The following is a 20,542-nucleotide window of genomic DNA, read 5'->3' as shown; positions in this document are numbered from 1 at the left end:
TGGATGCACCTTCCTGTATTACCAGCTAAGGTATTAAACCCTTATTTTGAAGCAGTAGCTTGCTTAGCACAGAGAGCAGGATAGAATCTAGGAGATGTTTTGTTAAAGAACTGGATATGATCAATGTTTCTTGTACTAAGCAGCAGATTAATTGATAATTTTAAAATAGTAATTGTTGGGCAATTGCATTTGCTCAATTTAAAGGCCAGATTAATAATCTTTTCTTAGCTGATTGTTGCTGCAATTCACACAACTACATGTTTTTCTTATGTTATAGCAAAACATCCCTTAAAGGATGCTATGCTAGAATTCACAGAAGGCTCTTCCAATGGATGAGCTGCATATATGTTAGTGGTAAAAAGGAATTGTGGAGCATGCCCATGGCTCCTTGAAAACAACGTAAAAGGATAAAAACAGGAGACTTAGGAATCACCACACAGATCCACAGGAAGTAGCGGAAGTGCTTGCTTTCTCTTCCGGTCTCTTTGGCCTCAGCGGCAGAAGCAAGATGACGAAAGGAACGTCATCCTTCGGAAAGCATCGCAACAAGACGCACACGTTGTGCCGCCGCTGTGGCTCTAAGGCCTACCACCTTCAGAAGTCTACCTGTGGCAAATGCGGCTACCCTGCCAAGCGCAAGAGAAAGTATAACTGGAATGCCAAGGCTAGGAGACGAAACACTACCAGGACCTGGCGGATGAGGCACCTAAAAATTGTCTACCGAAGATTCAGACATGGATTCCGTGAAGGGACAACCCCTAAACCCAAGAGGGCAGCTGTTGCAGCATCCAGTTCATCTTGAGGATTTCAATCTGTCATAAAATAAATGTTCTGGTTTCCAAACTGAAAAAAAAAAGGAATCACCACATAATGCATTAAATCATGTACCTTTTATGGATGCACATGAGCAAATCTGCTTGAACAGATTTTTGGCATAATGGAACCAAGGCAACCTTTGCTAAGTCAAGGTGAATAAGCCCTTCCATTGGATTATGAAAAATCCCAACCCCGTATTAATTTGGGGTCGAGGATGTGTCTGTGTTTTTTCACAGGATGAGAATCAGGTGAGATGACTTCTAGAATGCCTGATTCGACGTGTCGCCTGGTTTGACATCTCCAGCAGAAGAACAGCAGACCGGATAACATCATAGCTGCTAATGCCCCCATGGAGGAGTCATAATGAAAGTTCTTGGTCCCACGTTCCCCACCCCGTAGAGGAATGCCTGATCCACAGGACCTGCTGCCACCACTCTACATTGCTAGACGCTGAACTGTTTCCAGACACTTGGGACCCACACAGCCACTGAGGCCCTGATGCTACTGCAGCAGTAGTTATAACTTGCTGCAGCCTGAATTCTGTTTTCCTTGGAGCCAGGAACTCAGATTGCCATGAGGTATTCAGTCTGCTGTTGAAAAGTTAAGAGAACCTGAGAACTGAGATCTCAGTTTTCCCTTCAGGGGAAAAAGGACTGAATGACCTCTTCAGATATGAGGAGGGTAGCCTAAGGGCTTTTCTGCTGCTCAGAGACTGGGACGGTTGCTTAAAAGCAGCACTGCATTTGGACTCTCACCCATTACAAAACCTTTTCTTGTCTTTTGGTTAGAATGGATTTAAGAGAATCGCAATTTGTTAAGTTGTGTTATGGTACTGACCTGTTAAAGCTTTAGTTCACTATAAGATGTTAATGGCTAGAAAATTATTAGAACCTGTCTAAGAAAAGTTTGATACTAGCAATGAATTCTTGAATTTTGTATATTTGATAAGATAAATTTGGAGTTTGACACAGGTGAATACTCTAGACCAATTCACAAGTGGGCATTCCCAATTCTTGGTGATCCTCTACTCCTTTAATAAGGAGATATTATAGCCAAAGAAGTATGCATAACACAAAGTATTATCTGCTTGCTTATCATTAGCTAATTGCTGATGAACTCTCTTGACAAAAATGTGGCTCAAAGACACAGAGCCTGTACTTTCTCTCTTAACCCTTTGTTTACAGAGGTCTGCAATCAAGGATGGGTTTTGATCCCCCTCCCCCAGGTACCTAAGACATGGACTTGCATAAATTAGAATGCATGTTTCAAAGACAGGTAAGACTTGGAAATGGGAAAGCATCCTGTTGCAGAAGCACAGGCTTTATTAAAATTAATCTTTAAAAAAGGGGAATTATGCAGGTTCAAAAACGCCAAAGGTCAGAGAGTTTGGGACTTGTTTCTGGTTTCTTCAAGGTTATTGTGCTTCTACTTCAGACAAAGGTCCCACCTAGTTGTAAGTCAGAGAGTTCTGCTTGTTCAGTCGTTCTGACCAAAAATCCTCTCCGCTGATACAATAATCCTAATTAGATGTCCAGGTTTAATGGATGCCAGGACTCCTGCGTGGCCCCTGGGAAAACACAGTGGGGGATCAGAACAACCACCAGAGAGGGAAAAGAGGAGATCATGGGTTCATTCTCTGGGGGACAATTTAAATAACCTGTGGGAGTGGTCTTGACCCTTCCTGGGGAGGGGTCACCATTTGGTGGACTTTCTCGGAGGTGGAGTTTGGATTGAGGTAACTCTTAGGGGAGGGGGCTTGAAATGGATCTTCCTACCCAGCATTTCAAAATGGATGTCGGGGGTTAGGGAGAATGTTATGGAAAAATTAAAAATGCTGCAGGATACCCAGGTGCAATACGCAGCAGAAATGCTGTAGGTCCCCAAGCAGTGGTAGTGACAGGCAGAGGGCCCTGGGAGCAGCCAGTCCCAGGCAGAGACGGCTGCCGATCCCCGAGTGGTGGCTGGTCCCAGGCAAGGAGACACATGGCAGGCAGGCAAAAGGCAAGAGACATGGATAGGCACACCATGCAGAGTGAGGTTGGATATTTATTTGGGGGGTTATGGAGGGGGAAGGGAGAAGGGGAGAAGAGGAGAGTATGAGAGAGAGAGAGAGAGAGAGAGAGAGAGAGAGAAAGAGAGAGAGGAGAAGAGGAGAGAGAGACAGAAAAGGGGAGAAGCAGAGGAGTGCGGAGAGAGGCAGAAGCAAAGCTGCCTCTTTGAGAGGAAGATGGAAAAGAGAGAGAGCTCAGGCCAGAAGCTGAAGATCAGCCTGCCTCAGCAGATGGGGAAGGAAGTAGGTGTGACTTGTCTCTTAAAGAGACAGCACAACCATTACTGAGAAGCCCCCCAATCAAATAGTCCAGACTCTTTGGATAAAGGGGTGCCAGGGAGCTGAGGTGATGCTTACAATCAAAAACTACTCTCCCAAGATTACTGTCAACAGGTGTGGCTAATTGCCAGACCTTGTGCTCCAGGAATAGGGAAGTAGTTTGTTCCTAATAAAACAAAAGTCTAAGGATAAACCCAAGTTCCAGTTCCCTTTATGGAAATAACTTGGGATTCCACCCAGGGAGTGATTTGCCTATTGAATGTTTTGGTCTAGGGCATGAACGTGACTTGGTGACATGTTTTGTTTAGCAACAGAATGTTTAACTATGAATGAAGTCTGTGACTTTCAATTGGTATGTTCATTTCCCTGTATCATGTTAATGCAGACTTTTGTCTTACTCCTACCTTTTGGGGTCAGGGGTATTTTAACCAGTTGGAAATTAAAGTCGGGCAAATTTTCAGTACTCACTGACAAATTTCCTCCCAATACTATCCTATATGTTTCTACATTTTATTATTTTCATTTACGTCTTCACATTCTTTATTATATTACTAAATTCCCACACCTCTACTCAGAAGAAAGGTATTTTTGTAGAGGCTGACCCCTGACAGAGACCCAGTTAGTGGATTTCAGCGATCTGTGGACATCACAGAGTGACTTTCACAGGTTCGAATGTCTAGGTCAGTTCCCTCATGTGACTCTTTGAGGCAAAGAAGACACAGTTACCTGCTCGACGGGGCATGCCTGCAATCCCAGCACCTGGAAGGCAGAGGCAGGAGGGTGATGAGTTTGGCACCACCCTGGCTATATAGCAAGATTCTGGCTCAAAACAAAAACAAAATAAGGGGCTAGTGGGATGGTTCTCAGCAGGTGAAGGTGTTTGCCTCAGGACCCAGCCACTGGGACCAGTCTCCAAGAACTCACATGGTGAGGGATGGAACTCACTCCCACCAGTATGCACCTCCATGGATGCACCCACACAAACTCCCCTAGGCAAGCAGATCTTCCTTCTACTTTCAGCGTGTGCTCTCTCTGGTCCATCTCTCCTCATAAGAGGTGGCTACTGCTGTGGATCCTTGCCCCCTTCCCTTTCCTTACATAACTCATTGAATAAACTGTACCCAAACCCTCTCTCCACATGTCTTGCCTATCAATCTTTGTCTCACACCAGCCACGCCTAATCATGGTACCAGCTACCCTGCCTCTAACCTGCAAGGTCTCTCACCTGCCACCTCCCACCGACCTGGAACCCACAGAGGCCTCCTGTTTTGGGTCCCGGCTGCACCTTGAACCTGCCACTGGCACTCAGGGAACTAAACTGCAGCATTTTATCTAAACCTAACAGGTAGTCTGTGTGAAGAGGACAGGGGACAGCATAGAAGAGTTTAGTTCTCTCACCACGTGGGTTCTGGGAATCGAACTCAGATCTTCAGGCAGGGAGAGAGCAGATTATCAAGTCTTCCTTCCATATGTACAGGTGTAAGTACACACAAACAAACACACAAATATAGCTCTCTCTTTCTCTCTCTCTCTCTCTCTCTCTCTCTCACACACACACACACACACACACACACAACCTCACTGAGTTTGACTTCCATGCAAGAATATTCACCCATTTTGAGGTCATGATTTTGACTTATGACTTGACATTCCAGTTCTATCAAGTTATAGAATTTCTCCATCACCCGTTATGTCCCAGGGGCATCTTCCCCATCCATATCTTCATTTAATCTATGCCCAGCCCATAGCAACCACTGACCTGCTCTCTGTCAATGGATGCCCTGTAAAAGCAAACCATACTTAGCTGAAATAAGGCAAGTGGATGTCCCGCGCTACCGTCTCGCCAGCAAGCATGACACGGGACACTTGGGATCCTTCTTCAGAAAAGCTTTAATGCGTCTTGAGAGAGAGAGCATAAGCTTACATGGTGGAGACCCAGAATGAGGGAACCCATCCCTTATGTAGGAAACAGTCCTCGCTTCGGACGTGTCACTCTTGGATTGGTCCGCTGCCCATTATTCCAGATGATGCCTCGGGAGTAGGCAGGGACAGCAGTGGGAAGTTACCAAGCACATGTGCGTTCACCTGGCGGTGAAACCAGATGCCAGCGCCATCTTGTAATGGAGTATGTGGTTGCAGTCCTCCACATCTCCCCCTTTTTTACTTCTTTGCAGAAAGGCAACTCCCTCAGAAGGCAAAGATAGAGGTCGCACTTTCCAAAGTGGAAACATTATAATGGGCTTGCACGGAATCTGCCCCTAGGTTCATGACACCTGGAACTTATCCGGCCTGCCCTCTGCCATTTTTCTGGGAAAGGGAATATACGGCAAGAAACCCTTATGCAAGGCGACATATCTCTCAGAGAGGGCCATTCTCTGTGCGATGCTCTTCAGCTCAACAACCTTCAGGGCTAGCTAAGCCAAGCACTCCACCCTGTGCAATGGACCACTGTCCTAGGGGTGCAGGAGCTGGTTGGCATAAACCTTACTGCTTCAACATAGATAACCACACATCAGTAGAGGCTCCCTGTTCCAGGGCAGCCAGAGCTTGTGCAATAACCACACTTTGTCCCTACGACTTTGGGATTTGAATCCGCAGACCATCCAGAGGAGAAACACTATTCCACAGCATAGGGCTGCTCCAAACATTCCCACCCCCACCTCTTTGAAGTAGGAGATGAAGGACACGACCCAGGACTGGAATCCTTCGGCTAAGCTTATAAATCATCTCTAGGAATGTAGGGGAGCCCCAGAGTCTTATTGGTTGTAAAAAACTGAGGAAACACCGCTACTCTATGGCTGACTGGTGTCGGCCTCGGGAGGGCTGAGAGTATCCCCTATCGCTGCTCCATCATAACCGTTATCATCCATCTGCAAAATGGCAGGAGGAACAGAAGCCAAATCTTCAGGCAAGTCCGCATGTTGTGGGTCACTTTTCACCGTTCGGGTCAGTCTCTCTGGCACCCAGAATGGGTTTTCCTGATCCTGCGGGAACACACAAACAGCTCCCCTGAATCTCAACAGAATGGGATCTGGGCCTTTCCATTCATTAGAAAGCACATCTTTCCATTTAACCAAATCCTTGGGCCGCTGCAGATCTGAACAATGTTGTGTTGTTGCATTTTGGCCATTATCATCCAAATTTTAAAAATTTATAGTGAACAGAGCCATGGCAATGGCCATTTTTGGCATCAGGGGCAACTCCTTCATTATTCCCCCTTTTTGTTTAAGTAGATATTCCACGGAGAGATGGATGGTTCTATGTGTCCCAGAACCAATGGCTCATTAACTAGCTGATTTACTGCTTTTAATTTTTTTAGAGGTAAGTGGCCATTGGGGAACCCATACTGGGGTCTCTGTTTTCCATGGTATGGGCCGTGCTGCCCCAGTGGCGCCTAGGAAAAAACCCAGGCCCTGTTTGTTGATATTAGGCTTAGGATTTATTGGCTCCCATATTCCTTGCTTGGAGCGACCCAAGCCCTTTCCTGGCCTATGGCCCATTCTTATCATTATATCTTGAGCCTGAGATGAATAGAGGTAATACGGTACTGCCTGTTTACTGTGTCTAAACCTTAATTGCGCTTTTATTATGATAATTACGACCAGTCCTGCCTGAAGTCAGCACAGTTCAGCTTAGCCAAGTGGAGCAGAAGCCACTCCAGCCTCAGAGCCCTCACAGCTCCAGGCACACTGCATTGCTGTGGCATCCGCCAGGCTAGGCACCGACTGGGCTGGGGCAATGTTCCTTTTACCATAGCCACCTAGCAAAGCTCTGCTTCAGCTGCCTTTTAAACCCAGCTGCATTAGTTTTAGGTCCATACTGGTGCACGGAGTGGAGCAGAACTCAGGGAAGCAGGCTTGCTGCTCTGAAATCATTGAAAGGACCCCACTTAAACAATCTTTTGGGGAATTTGGGCATTGTCAGTCTGTCTGGCTACTTCCTGCTGAACGGGGATGCTGTATTCTTAGGGGTATTTACTACAACATTTCAGGAGGTCTCGGTGATTCAAACCACATAAATCTCCATTGTTGTTGTTCTGGAGTTAAGGCCTGAGCATTAGCTCTGGCCTGTTCTTGGGCTGCCTCATGCCACAGGGCTTTCCACTCCAAATATTGACCCATGCTGACGAGCGACGCTTTTATAACTGTCTCCCAGTCAGCCAGAGTCATGGCCGTCAAGGCCAATCTGTGCAATTGGGCTAAGGTAAAATTAGCAGTCACTCCATACTTTCTGACTGACTCTGCTAACTCTTTTATTTGGTTGTACTCCACAGGTGCATACACCCGCCCGTTTTCCCCTTCGTAAACGGGGAAGGCCAGGTGCAACTTTCTCTTGACCTTGTCAGGGATAAATGAAAAAGTCTTTGGCCCAAGGCATTCCTCATAAGGAGGCGCCGAAGGGGCAGTTGGGGGAGGGCACAGCTCATAAGGAGGCGGATGGGCCATTTGGGATGACTTCATGGCCCTACCGCTGGAAGACTGTGCCCGATTATGGGGATATCTTTCCCTCTCATATCTAGCCGCCTCTTCTTCTAATTTTGCCTCCTCCTCTGTATCTAGTTCTTCTACCTCTTCTTCTGAGCCAGAACTTTCGTGTTCATTTTCATGGTCACTTTCAATTTGCAGAGCTTCGAGTCCCTGCAGAGGATATAAACTATTGTTCTTTCCTTTTTTCTTATTGTTGGTATCAGAAAGCTTTTGACCTTGTAGGTCAGTCTTCTCCCCCATTCTTATTTTCTTAGAACCACCGGGGGGTCCTTTTTCCTTATCTGGGACTGTTCTTTTCTTGTGCGCACCCAAACTCTCACTGCACTCAGTTTCTGATATGCTATCCTGGACTTCCTCCAATACACTTCGTCCCTCTGCAACAACCCTCTGAACTGGCAGGATTCATCTTTTAAGCAATTCCTGACAAGAAATAAGAGAACTGCTAAAAGAAATACCAAGGCCTCTACGAAACCTTCCCAATGCGGAAACAAGTCAAGCCCAAAATCGAAAAGTCCAGGAATAGTCATATCTCTCTGAGCAAACAGACCTGCAGTTCTGAATCCTCCTTGTATCCAAGGGGTCTCCGGCGGTGCGAGCAGTGGTCAAGGTCCCCCGGCGTCCCGGACTTTTCAGCACCAGATATCCCGCGCTACCGTCTCGCCAGCAAGCATGACACGGGACACTTGGGATCCTTCTACAGAAAAGCTTTAATGCGTCTTGAGAGAGAGAGCATAAGCTTACATGGTGGAGACCCAGAATGAGGGAACCCATCCCTTATGTAGGAAACAGTCCTCGCTTCGGACGTGTCACTCTTGGATTGGTCCGCTGCCCATTATCCCAGATGATGCCTCGGGAGTAGGCAGGGACAGCAGTGGGAAGTTACCAAGCACATGTGCGTTCACCTGGTGGTGAAACCGGATGCCAGCGCCATCTTGTAATGGAGTATATGGCTGCGGTCCTCCACAAGTGGAGTCATCCTCAGAGCTCATGAGCAAACAGAGCAGAGAGGAGGCCACAGGGAGCAGGGGTCCTGCAACTCAGTGGGGATGAGGACAGACACCTGTTCTCTGGTTAACGTTCAAAGAATAAGCGAGAATTATCTTACTTGCTTACTTTGCTGTGCTGAGGATCAAGTTTAGGGTCTTGTACTTGCTAGGAAAGCGATCCACTGCGAGGCTACATTCCTAGGCCTTTTAGTTTTAGTTGGAGACAGGGTCTTGCTCTGTCACCCAAGCTGCCTTGATTTAGGACCCTGACAGGCAAGCACCTCTATCTGCAGGAAATTGTTTTAATAAAGAATTCCTAAGGAGACAATGGGTTCTCAACATGTGGGTTACTGTCCCCTTGGGGAGTGTCAAACAACCCTTTCATGGGGGTCACATATCAGATGTCCTGCATATCACATATTTATACTGAAATTTGTAACAGTAGCAAAATTACAGTTATGAAGTAGTAATGAAATAATTGTATGGTTGGGGTCACCACAAACCCCTGCAAAGCTGGGGGCCTCTGGGAATGGAAGCAGCAGAGCCTCCCTCCTAAGCTTGTGGATCACACTTAGGCACTGGAGAGCACACATCTGCAACTTCCTGAGCCACCCTGAGCTGCTCACTCTTGACCAAGGGGCCTGGGCAGGGAGTGAGCTTCCTTCCACAGGACACCCTCTGCTCCTGGTTCTCACCTGGCTTATTTGGCCTTGCCTTGTTTCCAGGGCATCCAAGATCCCAACAAGCATGGGATTTTTTTTTTAATTTCAATTTTTGAAAGATTGCCAGGAGCAGAGGCTTGCGACTGTCGTCCCAGGATTCAGGTGCCTGGTTTAGGTAAGGTGGAGAGTTTGAGGCCAGCCTGGGCTACAAAGAGATTCTCTTTTAGAAAAAAGAAAGCTAAAGTGACAGAGCAGTGGTGGCTGTCGCCTTTAGTCCTGGTACTCGGGAGGCAGAGGCACGTGGTCTCAGAGTTCAGGACAGCCTGGTCTACAGAGTTCCAGGACAGCTAGGACTACATAGTGAGACCCTGTCTCAGGAAAACCAACCAACCAACCAATCAACCAACCAACCAACCAACCAACCAGCAACCACTACAAACAATAATGAGGCTTGTGCCTGCCTGATAGGCACTCTGCCACCTGAGCTACATCCCCAGCCTTAAATAAAAAAAAATAATAAAATAAAAGTAAATAAACTTAAAAGTAAAATTTTCTTTAGTTTTATTCCTCCAACCCCGATCCTCTGCAGGCACCTAGGCATTTTGTTCGGTCCCATTCTTTCAGTGTGAGTGTTTCTCTATCCACCTACACTACGCAGAAAAGTCAAGAAATTATGGAAACATCATTTTCTTTCGTTAGGTATGGAATTTATTTGGATAATTATTCTCTTTGCCTGTCATTGTTCATAAGTATCCCAGAAGATCTGAATTTATGGAACAGTGGGCGTTCTGGAAAACCCTTCACCAAGGCAGGCTGTTCCCTCACCCCTAAATCCTATCTTCCCCACTCTGAAGAGTCAGGAGTCAGTGGCATCTGCCCTTCCCTCAGCCCAGGTACCCTGCTCAGTTCCAGCCCTGGGCAGCCTCCCCCACCTCCCCCACCACCCTATCACTCCCACCCCCACCCCAGAGGCACTGAAGCCTTCTGTCTGCAGCAGAGGGTAGGCTCTTTCTTCTAGAGAAGTCTGTCCCATTACAACGTCCCAGAGTGGAATCCAGGGCATATGAGGGGAGAGAAGGACGGTGACATGGAGAGTCCAGACTGTGAGCACGTCCTGGGAGACCTGAGTGACAGCTGGGTCTTCAGCTCCTCACAGGACTCTCATCCATCCTGAGAATGAACACCCAGCAGACACACCTGCCTGCTCCTTCCTGTCCCCTGGAGATATCTCTGTCAGTCAAGGCAAAGGGCCAATGGTTCTATGCCCCTCCTCTGGTTTGCCCTTTTCTCTAGCTTGGACACTCATTGGACGGCTCTTCTTCATTCTATACTGTCAGTTCCATGCTGGCTTCCTGAGTCCAAGGCACACAGCCTCTGGTCAGCCTTCCCAGGAGCTGATGAAATTCGGCTTGGAACTTGGAGGATGAGAAGTAGAAGACAAGAGGGTCTATGCAAGAGTTGAGGGTGCTGAGGAGGACGACATAGTTCCGCCAGGTTGGACTCTCACCCTGAACATAGCCCACCACATGGGACATATTGAAGGGGCCAAAGCAGACAATGAAGATTAGCAGTGTGGCTGCTAGAAGCCCTATCACCCTCTTACGCCTGCGCCGACTGGTTCCTTGGCTAAGAATCCAAACCAGGCGGCTGTAGCAGTAACTTGTGATACACAGGGGCACCATGAAAAGGACCAAAGCCATCTCTAGTCTTACAGGCAGCAGCACGGCCAGCTGGTCCTCCCCGAATTCCAGGTAGCAGGTATCATTGGTCCCCTGACTGTAGGTGGTATTTCCCCAGTATTCAGTGACATAAATCACACTGCAATGAGCTGATGCCAGGAACCAACAGATGCCACTGACCACAGCAGCCTGGGTCAGCCGTGGCCGGGTCTTGTACCACAGTGGGTAGGCCACACTCAGAAAACGTTCGATGCTCACAGCCATCAGGAAGAGGGCAGATAGGTAGATGGTAGTGAAGAAGAGGAACCCGGAAAGGGGGCAGAAGATGTAGGGCAGGAGCCATCTCATGCCATAGGCTGCCTCCACCATGCGAAATGGCAGGAAGAGTAGCTGGAGCAGGTCCGAAAGGGTCAGGTTTAGCAAAAGTAAGTCCACGGCAACTGGGTGGTGGTGTAGCATGCCCACGAAGACCACCAGGGCCATCAAGTTGAGGGGCAGTCCCACGAGGAAAACAAACAGGTACACGGAAAAGACAAGCCAATGATTGCCGGGAGAGAGGCTCGACACCATGGTCAGGGTTGCTAGTGAGAGATGAAGAGGGAGATAGTGTGGGAAGTGAGGAAGTCTCTTGTTCTCCCACTAGGAGACTTACTCACCAGGCTGGAGTGTTGCCATCACTGTCCACCCCCACCACCCGGTCACCACATACTCTCCCCTGCAGGGTCATCTTTCCTGCCTTCCTGCCTTTCTTGTCCCCGCCTCGGTGTAGACATCACCAAGGAGTCTCCTGCTTGAACCCCCAGTTCTATACTCACCAGCTTATTGGAAAACCAGTACTCCTCTGCCCTGTACGCTGCTGGCTCCTCCAGCAATAGGCAGTGAGCTAATTGTCCAGTGATAAAGACTTAGTGGTGCCTATGACATCAGCTGGGCTGGGTCCATATGCAAAGGAAGAAGAAGAGGAAGGAGAAGAAGAAGAGGAAGAGGAAAAGGGAGAAGAAGGAGAAGGAGAAGAAGAAACTCCAAGACTGTGATCATGGCTGCATGTATAGAGTCTTAACTGGGACCTTCCTTTCCCCTACTTTGAATTCATCTCCCCCACTTGGACTTCGTTATGCTTCTTTAGAATGGGCATATCGAGGGCTCATCAGATTAAAATGATTGGAATTGGAGTGAGGGATGGGCTCTGCAGCTGGCTATTTCTTGCTACCTCTGTGACTTGGGACAAATGAGAACAACTCTGTGTCTCCTATTCTATAACACAGAGGTAACAACACAGTTTCACAGATGAAAACCTACACTAGTCCAGTTAGGTAGCTCAGTAGCAGGAGCACTTAGACTGAGTCATAGCTCAGTTGGTAGAGCACTTGCCTTTCACGCATGAAGCCATGAGTTCGAGCCTCAGCACATAAAACAGGTGTGGTGGCTGCTTGCCTGGCCTGTCACCTGGGTACCCTGTCCATTTAAGGGAAAAGCCCCGCCCTCTTCCAAGCCCCCACCTTCTGTGGAGGCAAGGCTATCTCCTGCCTCCTCCCGCCTGTGGTCTCACCCCCCTTCAGAAGAAGTAACCACTGTCTCTCTCCCTTTCTCTATTCTCCCCCTCTTCCTCTCTCTTTTTCCCTCTCTCTCTCTCTCTCTTTCTGCCTCTCTCTCTCTTCTTTTCTCTTCTCCCCTTTTCCACATCCCTTTCCCCTGTGTAACTCACTAAATAGATTCTATACCCAAACTCTCCCTGCATGGCTTTTATGTATCTGTCTCTCATCTACCTTGGTCTTTCATCCACCAAAGGGACCTTAAGGGACCCATTGAGGCCTCTGGGGATCCACCAAGGAAGGCATCAAGGGACTCGCCAAGGCCTACAGGGCCTTGAAAGAATAACAGTGGTGCCTGCCTGTAATCAGTTAGGAAGAAGAATCACCAGGATCAAGAGTTCAAGGTCATCATCAGCTCCTGGCTACACACACTTTGATGCCAACCTGGACTTAATGAAGCCCTGTCTCAAATAAAACAGCACATAGAATAGAGCCTTTCCCTATCTTGAACCTTGTGGTGCAGGCAAGGATCTGGGATGATGGGTGAATGTGATGGGGAGGCGGCAAGGATTGCAGTACCTTTCAGTGTGAGCACAACCCACAGCATGCCCTCAGGGGACCACAGTTTGCATCCAGCATCCTTTTTGTTCACAACAGGAAAGTGACTCTCCAGGTCTCTCTCCTTGTTAGACTTCACCATGGGGAGGTGGGAGGGGTGTGGGAATGTGGGGTATGTCATGTTTCACATCCAGCTCTGTTCATCCTCAGAGACAGCAGACCTCTTCTCTCAAATATTTATGAAGCACAAAACCAACGCTCACCCACCAGAATGGCTATAGCACCACACCAGACAGAACCAAGTGTTGACAAAGATGGAGACACACCAAAGCCATTGTTGATCGTGGAGGAGAAGGCACCATGGGGTAGTCCCTTTGGAAAGCTATTTGATGGTTTCCCTAAAAACTTAAACATGCATTTATACAATACCAATAATTCCACTCTGAGTATTTGCTGCAGAGACATGAACACATGCATGATCATAAACATTGGCTCATGTATCATCTTTATCACAGCGCTAGTGACCATGGCTCATAAGTGAAAGTATCAGGCCATGACCCCTTCACAGATAGACAGACACATGTGAGGCATCAGGATAACAACATAACACACCACATGGATGAACCCAAAAACACACGCTAAGTAAAGCAAGTTAGACACAACAGGACCGACTTCACATGATTTCATCTGCATGAAATGTCCAGAATAGGCAAATATTTTAAATCACAAAGTAGATTAATGATTGGGAGCTAAGGCTGGGGGCAGGGATGAAAAATAGAGATGAACTGTAAATGAAAGAGATCTTTCTGGGCTGGTGAAAATGGTGTACTGTTGGGTCCATGGGGGGTCGTGCAAAGATGAGAACACCACCAAGTCTAATAAACCAGAAGCAAACTTTATTCCAGAAACCAGATCCTAGGAAAACCAGAAGCAAACTTAAAAATAAAAAAATAAAAATAAAACATGTCGGGGCACGGAAGCTTATCAGCTAGCTGAGACCACAGCCAGAGATGGTGTTTGTTAGGCTGTGTGGCAAAAGGCCGGTTTCTGAACCCACTTTTTACAGTAAGGGCACCAGGCATTATCTCTGAACAAAAGAATTTTTACAACCTTGCCCTGACCCTTGGGTTGGTCAGCGAGACTCTAAAGAGGGGAGTGAGTGCTAATGTCAATGGGTAACTAGGCAGCCATCATGAAATATATTTCAGAAGAGATTGGAACGAAGGTCACTAATAGCGAGAAAACAGATGTCTTTAGCAATTAGTCAGAAAGGAACTGCTAGTAATACTACAAGGTTAGTAAATTAGGATTAACTGGTTCTTAGGCTGAGAACTTAGGAGATAGCAGAAAGCTTTTCACATTATCTCAAGGTAAAACTCAGATACTGACTGCCATACTTTACAACCTCCGTTATCAGAGCTCATCAATTAAACCTTTGTATTTGTCCACTGTCTGTCCTGGTACCTCCAGGTGCAAACTGGAGTCTTATGCCTCTCCTCTGGTGGCGCCAGTTTTCCATAATGGAGACAGTGGCTAACCCAGAGGTCACATATCTCTGTCTCCTAAAGGTTAACTCAGTTCATATCTGTCGTTTATCAGGGATGGCCAGGACACTACTCTCAATTTGTAGAGAGAAGCTCTGGCCTTGTAAAAACAGCCCGTTGTAAAATGACCTCCACTTCCCAAGCATCTGAGAAAATAGCTCACTGTGAATGAATGATCCTTGATCTGCTGAGAAAGCTGCTGATAGTCTGTTCTCATTCTTCTAGACTTATAACTTTATATTTCTTTATTTCTACATTCTTATGTTTGGAATCTACATTTTTATTTTTTTATTCCTGGACTCTTCACGTACATCACTGTGAATTTACTTTTAAAAACTGGCTTGTGAACTTAGCATGTATGGGTTTTCCGATGTGTAAATTATATTGGTTAGTTCCTTAACAGGTTGTTGTGAGTAAGCCAAGTAGTTTTTATTGCTTCCAGGCTTGCATTTAGTGAGAGATAAATAAAGACATCAATACTAAAAGGGAAGCTCCATCTCCTGGGGGAGTTGGATGACCAAGAGATCTTGTTAGGGGTCAGGGTTGGGGGGCCTGGTGGAGGAAGCCAGGGTCAGTAGATCTCGAGGGCCTGGTGGGCCCAGGGAAGGATCTGGATTGACCCCTGAGTGGAAAGAACAGGCAACTGGGGACCATAGCCCCATCCCCAGCAGGTGCTCCAGGGCAGTGGGAATGGAGGTTCCAAACACTGGGGGGAGGGGAGAAGGGAGGGGGAGGGGAAGGGTGGGTAGGGCAGGCAGTGGGGCAGCACTCATGGACTGTCACTACTATTCTCTGGTTTCCCCACTGCCCAGGGGCCGCGTGAAGAATGAAGAAATGAAATAAAAGTGCTATGCCCAAATCCGTACAGTCCCTGCAAAAGCCAACAAGGAAACTGAGTCCCGTATATAAAAGCAAAGAGCCTTTATTTTAATCAAGTTTGCAAACTCGGTCTCTCTGCATGTCCAACATATTGAAATAACCTGAGAGCCCCGAGAACAACTAGAGTAGGGTTTTAGAGTAATAAAGGTGGGGGTGAGCAGTTTCTGAGGTTTTAAGACCCCTAATTGGCTGATTTGTCTAGGGTGTCCTGGTGAAAGTGATAGGCAGGTGATCCTATCTACAGCACTTGGAATGCCAGGCATTTCATTTGAATGGTTTGTACTTTGGTGGGGGTCAGGTAACTCAGCTTGTGGTTCCTTTTGCAACTAGGCATTGCCTAGGGTAAACTACTGAGCCTTCAGCTTCCATTTAAATTCGTAGGTGGCCAGAGTCCCAGGTGATAATGGTTGGAAGTAAAGAACTTCCTTTGGGTGACCTGCCCAGACTTAGCTTATCATGGCTGGCCCCCATATAAAGGAGGAGGACGTGATTACTCCTAAAGTACAGTGAGGATTTTTACTGTAGAGTTAAAGGAGAAAGCAGGCGGCAGGGGAATCCGAGCTGAACATGGCTGGTAGAGGACCATGAGAGGCTGGGCATGGAGGGAGAGCAAGAGAGGAGCCACTGACCAAGAGACTGCTATAGCCAAAATGGCTGCCTTATACTGGTATCAGCGTGGAGAGAAGGGAAGCAGAAGCCCAGCCCCAGGGAGGAAGAGGATTAGGGTAGAGGCAAGGTGAGGAGGGGTGGGAGTAGCCATAGATATTGATGGATGCTGGGAGAACAGGGAAGAGCCACAGGTACTGAGGGATGCTGGGAGAGCTAGCAGCAGCCACAGGTACTGAAGGATGCTGGGAGAGCTAGCAGCAGCCACAGGTACTGAGGGATGCTGGGAGAGCTAGCAGCAGCCACAGGTACTGAGGGATGCTGGGAGAGCTAGCAGCAGCCACAGGTACTGAGGGATGCTGGGAGAGCTAGCAGCAGCCATAGGTACTGGGGGATACTGGAAAAGTTGACCATCATCCGCTTTGATATATTGTAAATCTGAATTTTCTTTTTTCTTTTTTCTTTTTTTTCCCCCTTTGGTTTTTCGAGACAGGGTTTCTCTGAAACTAGCCTTTATGAACCAGGCTGGCCCCAAACTCACAGAGTTTGGCCCCACCTCTGCCTCCTGAGTGCTGATATTAAAGTCATGTGCCACCAACGCCTGGCTAACACTGAATTTTCTTTGGCGAGAGATCGGGAGTTTCTATCCTTAAGACAAATGTTTGCTAAGCACCTACCATGTGCTGCCTCTCTTCTGAGTGTGGTGACCTACTGTTTGAACCCTTACATTCAAACTCGTTAAAGGCCACAAAAGAGACCACCACCCCCCCTTTTTCTTTTTCTTTTCCTTTTTTCTTTTGAGACAGGGTCTCACTATGTAGCCCTAGCTGTCCTAGAACTCACTGTATAGACCAGGCTTGCTGTGAACACCCAGATAGATAATGTATATGCTCAAAGAGATAATTTCTATGAACCAGTTCATGCGCTCTGGCCACTATGCTGTTGCTCATTGGAAGCTTTGCTGTCTTTAGAAGAATAAGCTTGATTCTAACACCTGGCCCCATCAGAGATGCCCAGTGCCTGTCTTCTTCATGGCCGCCCTCCTCTGACCTCTCTCATGTGGACTGGGGTGTGCTTCTTATCCTTCTCCAAATGAACCACAAGGTTTTCAAGATGTCCACTAAGCATTAGGGGTCCTGCTTGGAAGGACCCCTCCCCACCCCATCTTTTCTGGGGGTCATCAAGAAAGCTTCATGACCTCCCCGAAAATGAAGGTGGTCATCACTGCAGTATGAGGTGACTAGGGGAAGACATCCCTCCTCTGGGAGCATCACCTTCAACCCAGAGTTGCAGGAGGAGTCTGCTGAAATCAGAATGGATGCTCCCCAGGGCTGAGAGAGCAAACAAGCCAAAGAATCTCATTGGTGTTGGCTCCCTCTGCTGGGCACTGTGTCTTTTGCAACCTGTCCATCGGGACAGAAGACACCTGGCTGGATCAACAGCTTGTGTGAGTTGTGCCAACAGCATCAGCTTCTCTGGAGGCTGAGGCAGGGGAATCACTTGAGTCCAGGAGTTCAAGCCCAACATGGCTACTACTTCACCTAAACTCTGTTACAACATAAGTGAAGGGGAGTATCTGGGGACATAGCTCAGCCATAGATCACTAGCCTAGCAGGTGCAAGACGCTCGCTCTCTCTCTCTCTCTCTCTCTCTCTCTCTCTCACACACACACACACACACACACACACACACACACACAGGGGTGGGGCTATTCTCAGAAGAGTTGTAGGAGGATGAAATGAGACAACTGGAAAGACGAGACACAGTTTGGATCCACAAAACCCCTGCAACTCTCCAGCCTGCTTTCTGCCATCAACTCAAATGCTGCCCTCTAGTGGTTCTAAAGAGGATTGGCAGGATCTTGATGTTGCCTCCACTCTTCAGAAATAAAAATGCTCTTCCCTCAGAAGTTATTTCAGAGAAATACTCCAAAATCAGATCACGGTGGTAGTGATGCTCCTGAGCAGAAGCAAGCCTCTTCCTCACCTCCAGGAGTGCGGGGCTGCGCAGGTATACTGTGCCACAGTTCTTGACCGTCACTCTCTTCTTTGTACAAGGACACTGTTCTCTCCAGGTATGGCACTTCCCATGAGTGGTGTCTGTAATGGCTTTAGACCCGGCTGTCCCAGGGTTGTAGTGGAGCAGCCCTCTTGGGGCATGGCACATTTATCCAATCAACTCAATGGCCCTTGCCCCCAGAGATAGATGCTACTTCTGAATTGTTCCTCCGTGAGTCCTTGTCATACATACTGTCCCCCAGGCAGGACCTGTTCCCAAGTAGCCGGTGACCAGTGGGTTGAGTACCACACTCCAGGCCCCTGTGATGAGCCCCAACTTCCTCCAGGAGCCTCCTAAGTCTGGGTTTATGAAACTAGCCACATTGGAGGCATTGTAGGGCCCCAAACAGAGCAGCAGTGTGAGAAGAGCTCCCCCAGCCACCCAAGCTGCCCTGAGCTTCCGTTTGTGGCTCAGGCCTGAGTGGGTCAGGGCCCGGAGGCAGCCCACGTAACAGAAGGCAGTGATGACCAAGGGCAGAAAGAAGAGCAGAATGGAGAAACTGAGGCGGGCAGGGCGGGCCGAGTTGGGATCCCAGGCTTCCAGGCAGACCGGAGACCCATTCACGGCTATGTTGATTCCCAGAGAACTTGTGGTGTTGTTCAGCCAGCCTCCAGGAGCCTCCAAGCCAAAGACCAGGCCCAGGTGGCAGAGGACAAGGGCCCAAATGGCCACACACATACCCCAGGAAGAGTGGGGCCTCCGAATAGCTTGGTGCCATAAGGAAAAGGCAGCCCCCAGGTAGCGGCCAGCACTGAGAGCTGCCAGGAAGCTTCCACCTGCATAGAGTGGAGCAAAGTGGGCCACGACAAAGACAGGGCAGAAGGGGAGTGGCAGTGGCCAGACCCCAGAAGCCAGGGCCTCCACAGCCTTCAGGGGTAGAGTGATGGCGAGGAGGAGATCAGAACAGCTCAGGTGGAGCACATAGACCAGGCTGGGGGTGAGACGCGGTCTTGCATGGACCACTGCGCCTCGGATGGCCAACAAATTCAGCGGGAAGTCCAGGGCAAAAGCAGACACATAGGGGACAAAGGAGAGCTGTAGAGGCAGGGCCATGGAGCACGGTGCAGTGGGTGCTGGCCTCTGTTGCTCCTGCTTACTGTTCTCAGTTCATCAGCAGAGGAAGGAAGGTTCTTGAACCCCACGCTGCTGTCCCTACTGCCCAGGCAGTACCAAAGCCGCTGATGATGCCTAGGATCACAGGAGGAAATGGGGGCTGGAGAGCCACAGCCCCAGCAGAATCGAGGAGTCCTCTCAGTCTCCGGCTGTTCTCCACAGTACCATCTCTTAGTGCAAGATAACGATTCAGTGTAACAGGAAGAGATAGAAGGTTCCAGAGCTGAGGTGACCTCTGCTCCTGTAGACTCTGGGAAGAGAGGAGCAGAGGGAGGTCAGAACCAGGCTGCATGCATGTCAAACTCTTGAGTTCCTTCCCGGTCCATTACTCCATGACCAGAGTTGCCAGACTCCCTCAATAGGAACGACCCTTCACCAGAGAAATCAGGGGCTGGAGGATTAGCTCAGCAGTTCAGGATGCATGCAGCTTCCAGGAGATCAGAGTAGGGAATCCCAGAAGCCATATCAGTCGCCTTACAGCCATCTCTAAATCCAGTTACATTTTCTTTCGCCTCTGTACACACATACACAAGTTTTTTTTTTTTTTTTAATGTGTAGCCCAGGCTGGCCTCAAATTTGTGATCTGGCTGCCTCTTTCTCCTTCAGAAGTCCCACTGGTTCTTGCTACCACAATCGGCCACATTTTATTATTAAGAGAAATCCCAGGCATGGTGGCACACAGCTTTAATGCCAGCAGGAGCAGAAAGATCTCTGTGAGTTTGAGACTAGCCTGGTCTATATATCGAGTTCTAGGAAAGCCAGGGATACGAAGTGAGTCCCTGTTACAGAGAGAGAGCTAAAAACATATCCACACATCCACACACACACATACAGAGAGAGGGGAGAGAGGGAGAGAGGGAGGGAGGGAGGGAGGGAGGGAGAGAGAGAGAGAGAGAGAGAGAGAGAGAGAGAGAGAGAGAGAGAGAGGTCAGTGCTCCTTGAACAGTAGCTTTATCAGTTCAGGAGGAAGCAGGCAAAGAGGGTGGTAAGGTGAGAGCCCCATGGCAAGCCAGTTCCCATCAGTAAATAACAGCTCAGGGAACATCCTGGCCCAGGCACCCAGAGAAGAGTGGAACCTTCGAAAACAGGACTCACCTCTTGGTGCTGCCAGATGCCTCTGAGGCTCAGGAGTCCTCTTGTAGGGCTATTAGATGATGCCCAGGATGGGCAGTGAGCTGGAAGGCAGAGAAGGGCGGGGTGGTCATTAGCAGGAGGTACTAGCAGCCTGGATAAGCAGCTGATGGAGCATCCTATGATGGTCTGCAGGAGGTGAGGGTGTCCAGAGGAAGGATG

At 48.4% G+C, this 20,542-nt stretch overlaps 3 protein-coding genes across 3 annotated transcripts; 1 reads left to right on the top strand and 2 right to left on the bottom strand.

The window, feature by feature from the left end:
• Window positions 1-485: 485 nt before the first annotated feature.
• On the top strand, window positions 486-3,641 carry LOC148123353 (large ribosomal subunit protein eL37-like). The gene has a single exon (XM_087906593.1). The coding sequence runs from the start codon at window positions 509-511 to the stop codon at window positions 800-802; it is 294 nt and encodes a 97-aa protein (XP_087762719.1). The 5' UTR covers window positions 486-508; the 3' UTR covers window positions 803-3,641.
• Window positions 3,642-10,232: 6,591 nt separating this feature from the next.
• LOC148123352 (free fatty acid receptor 3-like) lies at window positions 10,233-11,860 on the bottom strand. The gene is made up of 2 exons (XM_087906352.1): window positions 11,775-11,860; window positions 10,233-11,540 (listed from the first exon to the last, which is right to left on the bottom strand). Exon 2 carries the CDS (start codon window positions 11,527-11,529, stop codon window positions 10,606-10,608), a length of 924 nt encoding a protein of 307 aa, XP_087762478.1. The 5' UTR covers window positions 11,530-11,540; window positions 11,775-11,860; the 3' UTR covers window positions 10,233-10,605.
• Window positions 11,861-15,608: 3,748 nt separating this feature from the next.
• Window positions 15,609-19,472, bottom strand: LOC148123351 (free fatty acid receptor 1-like). Its single transcript, XM_087906322.1, has one exon. It carries the CDS (start codon window positions 19,187-19,189, stop codon window positions 18,287-18,289), a length of 903 nt encoding a protein of 300 aa, XP_087762448.1. The 5' UTR covers window positions 19,190-19,472; the 3' UTR covers window positions 15,609-18,286.
• Window positions 19,473-20,542: the final 1,070 nt, after the last annotated feature.

This window comes from Myodes glareolus, chromosome 1, assembly GCF_982192425.1.
Source record: "Myodes glareolus chromosome 1, mMyoGla1.1, whole genome shotgun sequence".
Lineage (NCBI taxonomy): Eukaryota > Metazoa > Chordata > Mammalia > Rodentia > Cricetidae > Myodes > Myodes glareolus.
Note: the sequence above shows the minus strand (reverse complement) of the source record. Positions and strands in the feature narration are given on the sequence as shown.

Bases quoted from the DNA above. Each gene is read 5' to 3' on its own strand.
- LOC148123353 (XM_087906593.1), top strand. From the start codon at position 509: ATGACGAAAGGAACGTCATCCTTCGGAAAGCATCGCAACAAGACGCAC.
- LOC148123352 (XM_087906352.1), bottom strand. From the start codon at position 11,529: ATGGTGTCGAGCCTCTCTCCCGGCAATCATTGGCTTGTCTTTTCCGTG.
- LOC148123351 (XM_087906322.1), bottom strand. From the start codon at position 19,189: ATGGCCCTGCCTCTACAGCTCTCCTTTGTCCCCTATGTGTCTGCTTTT.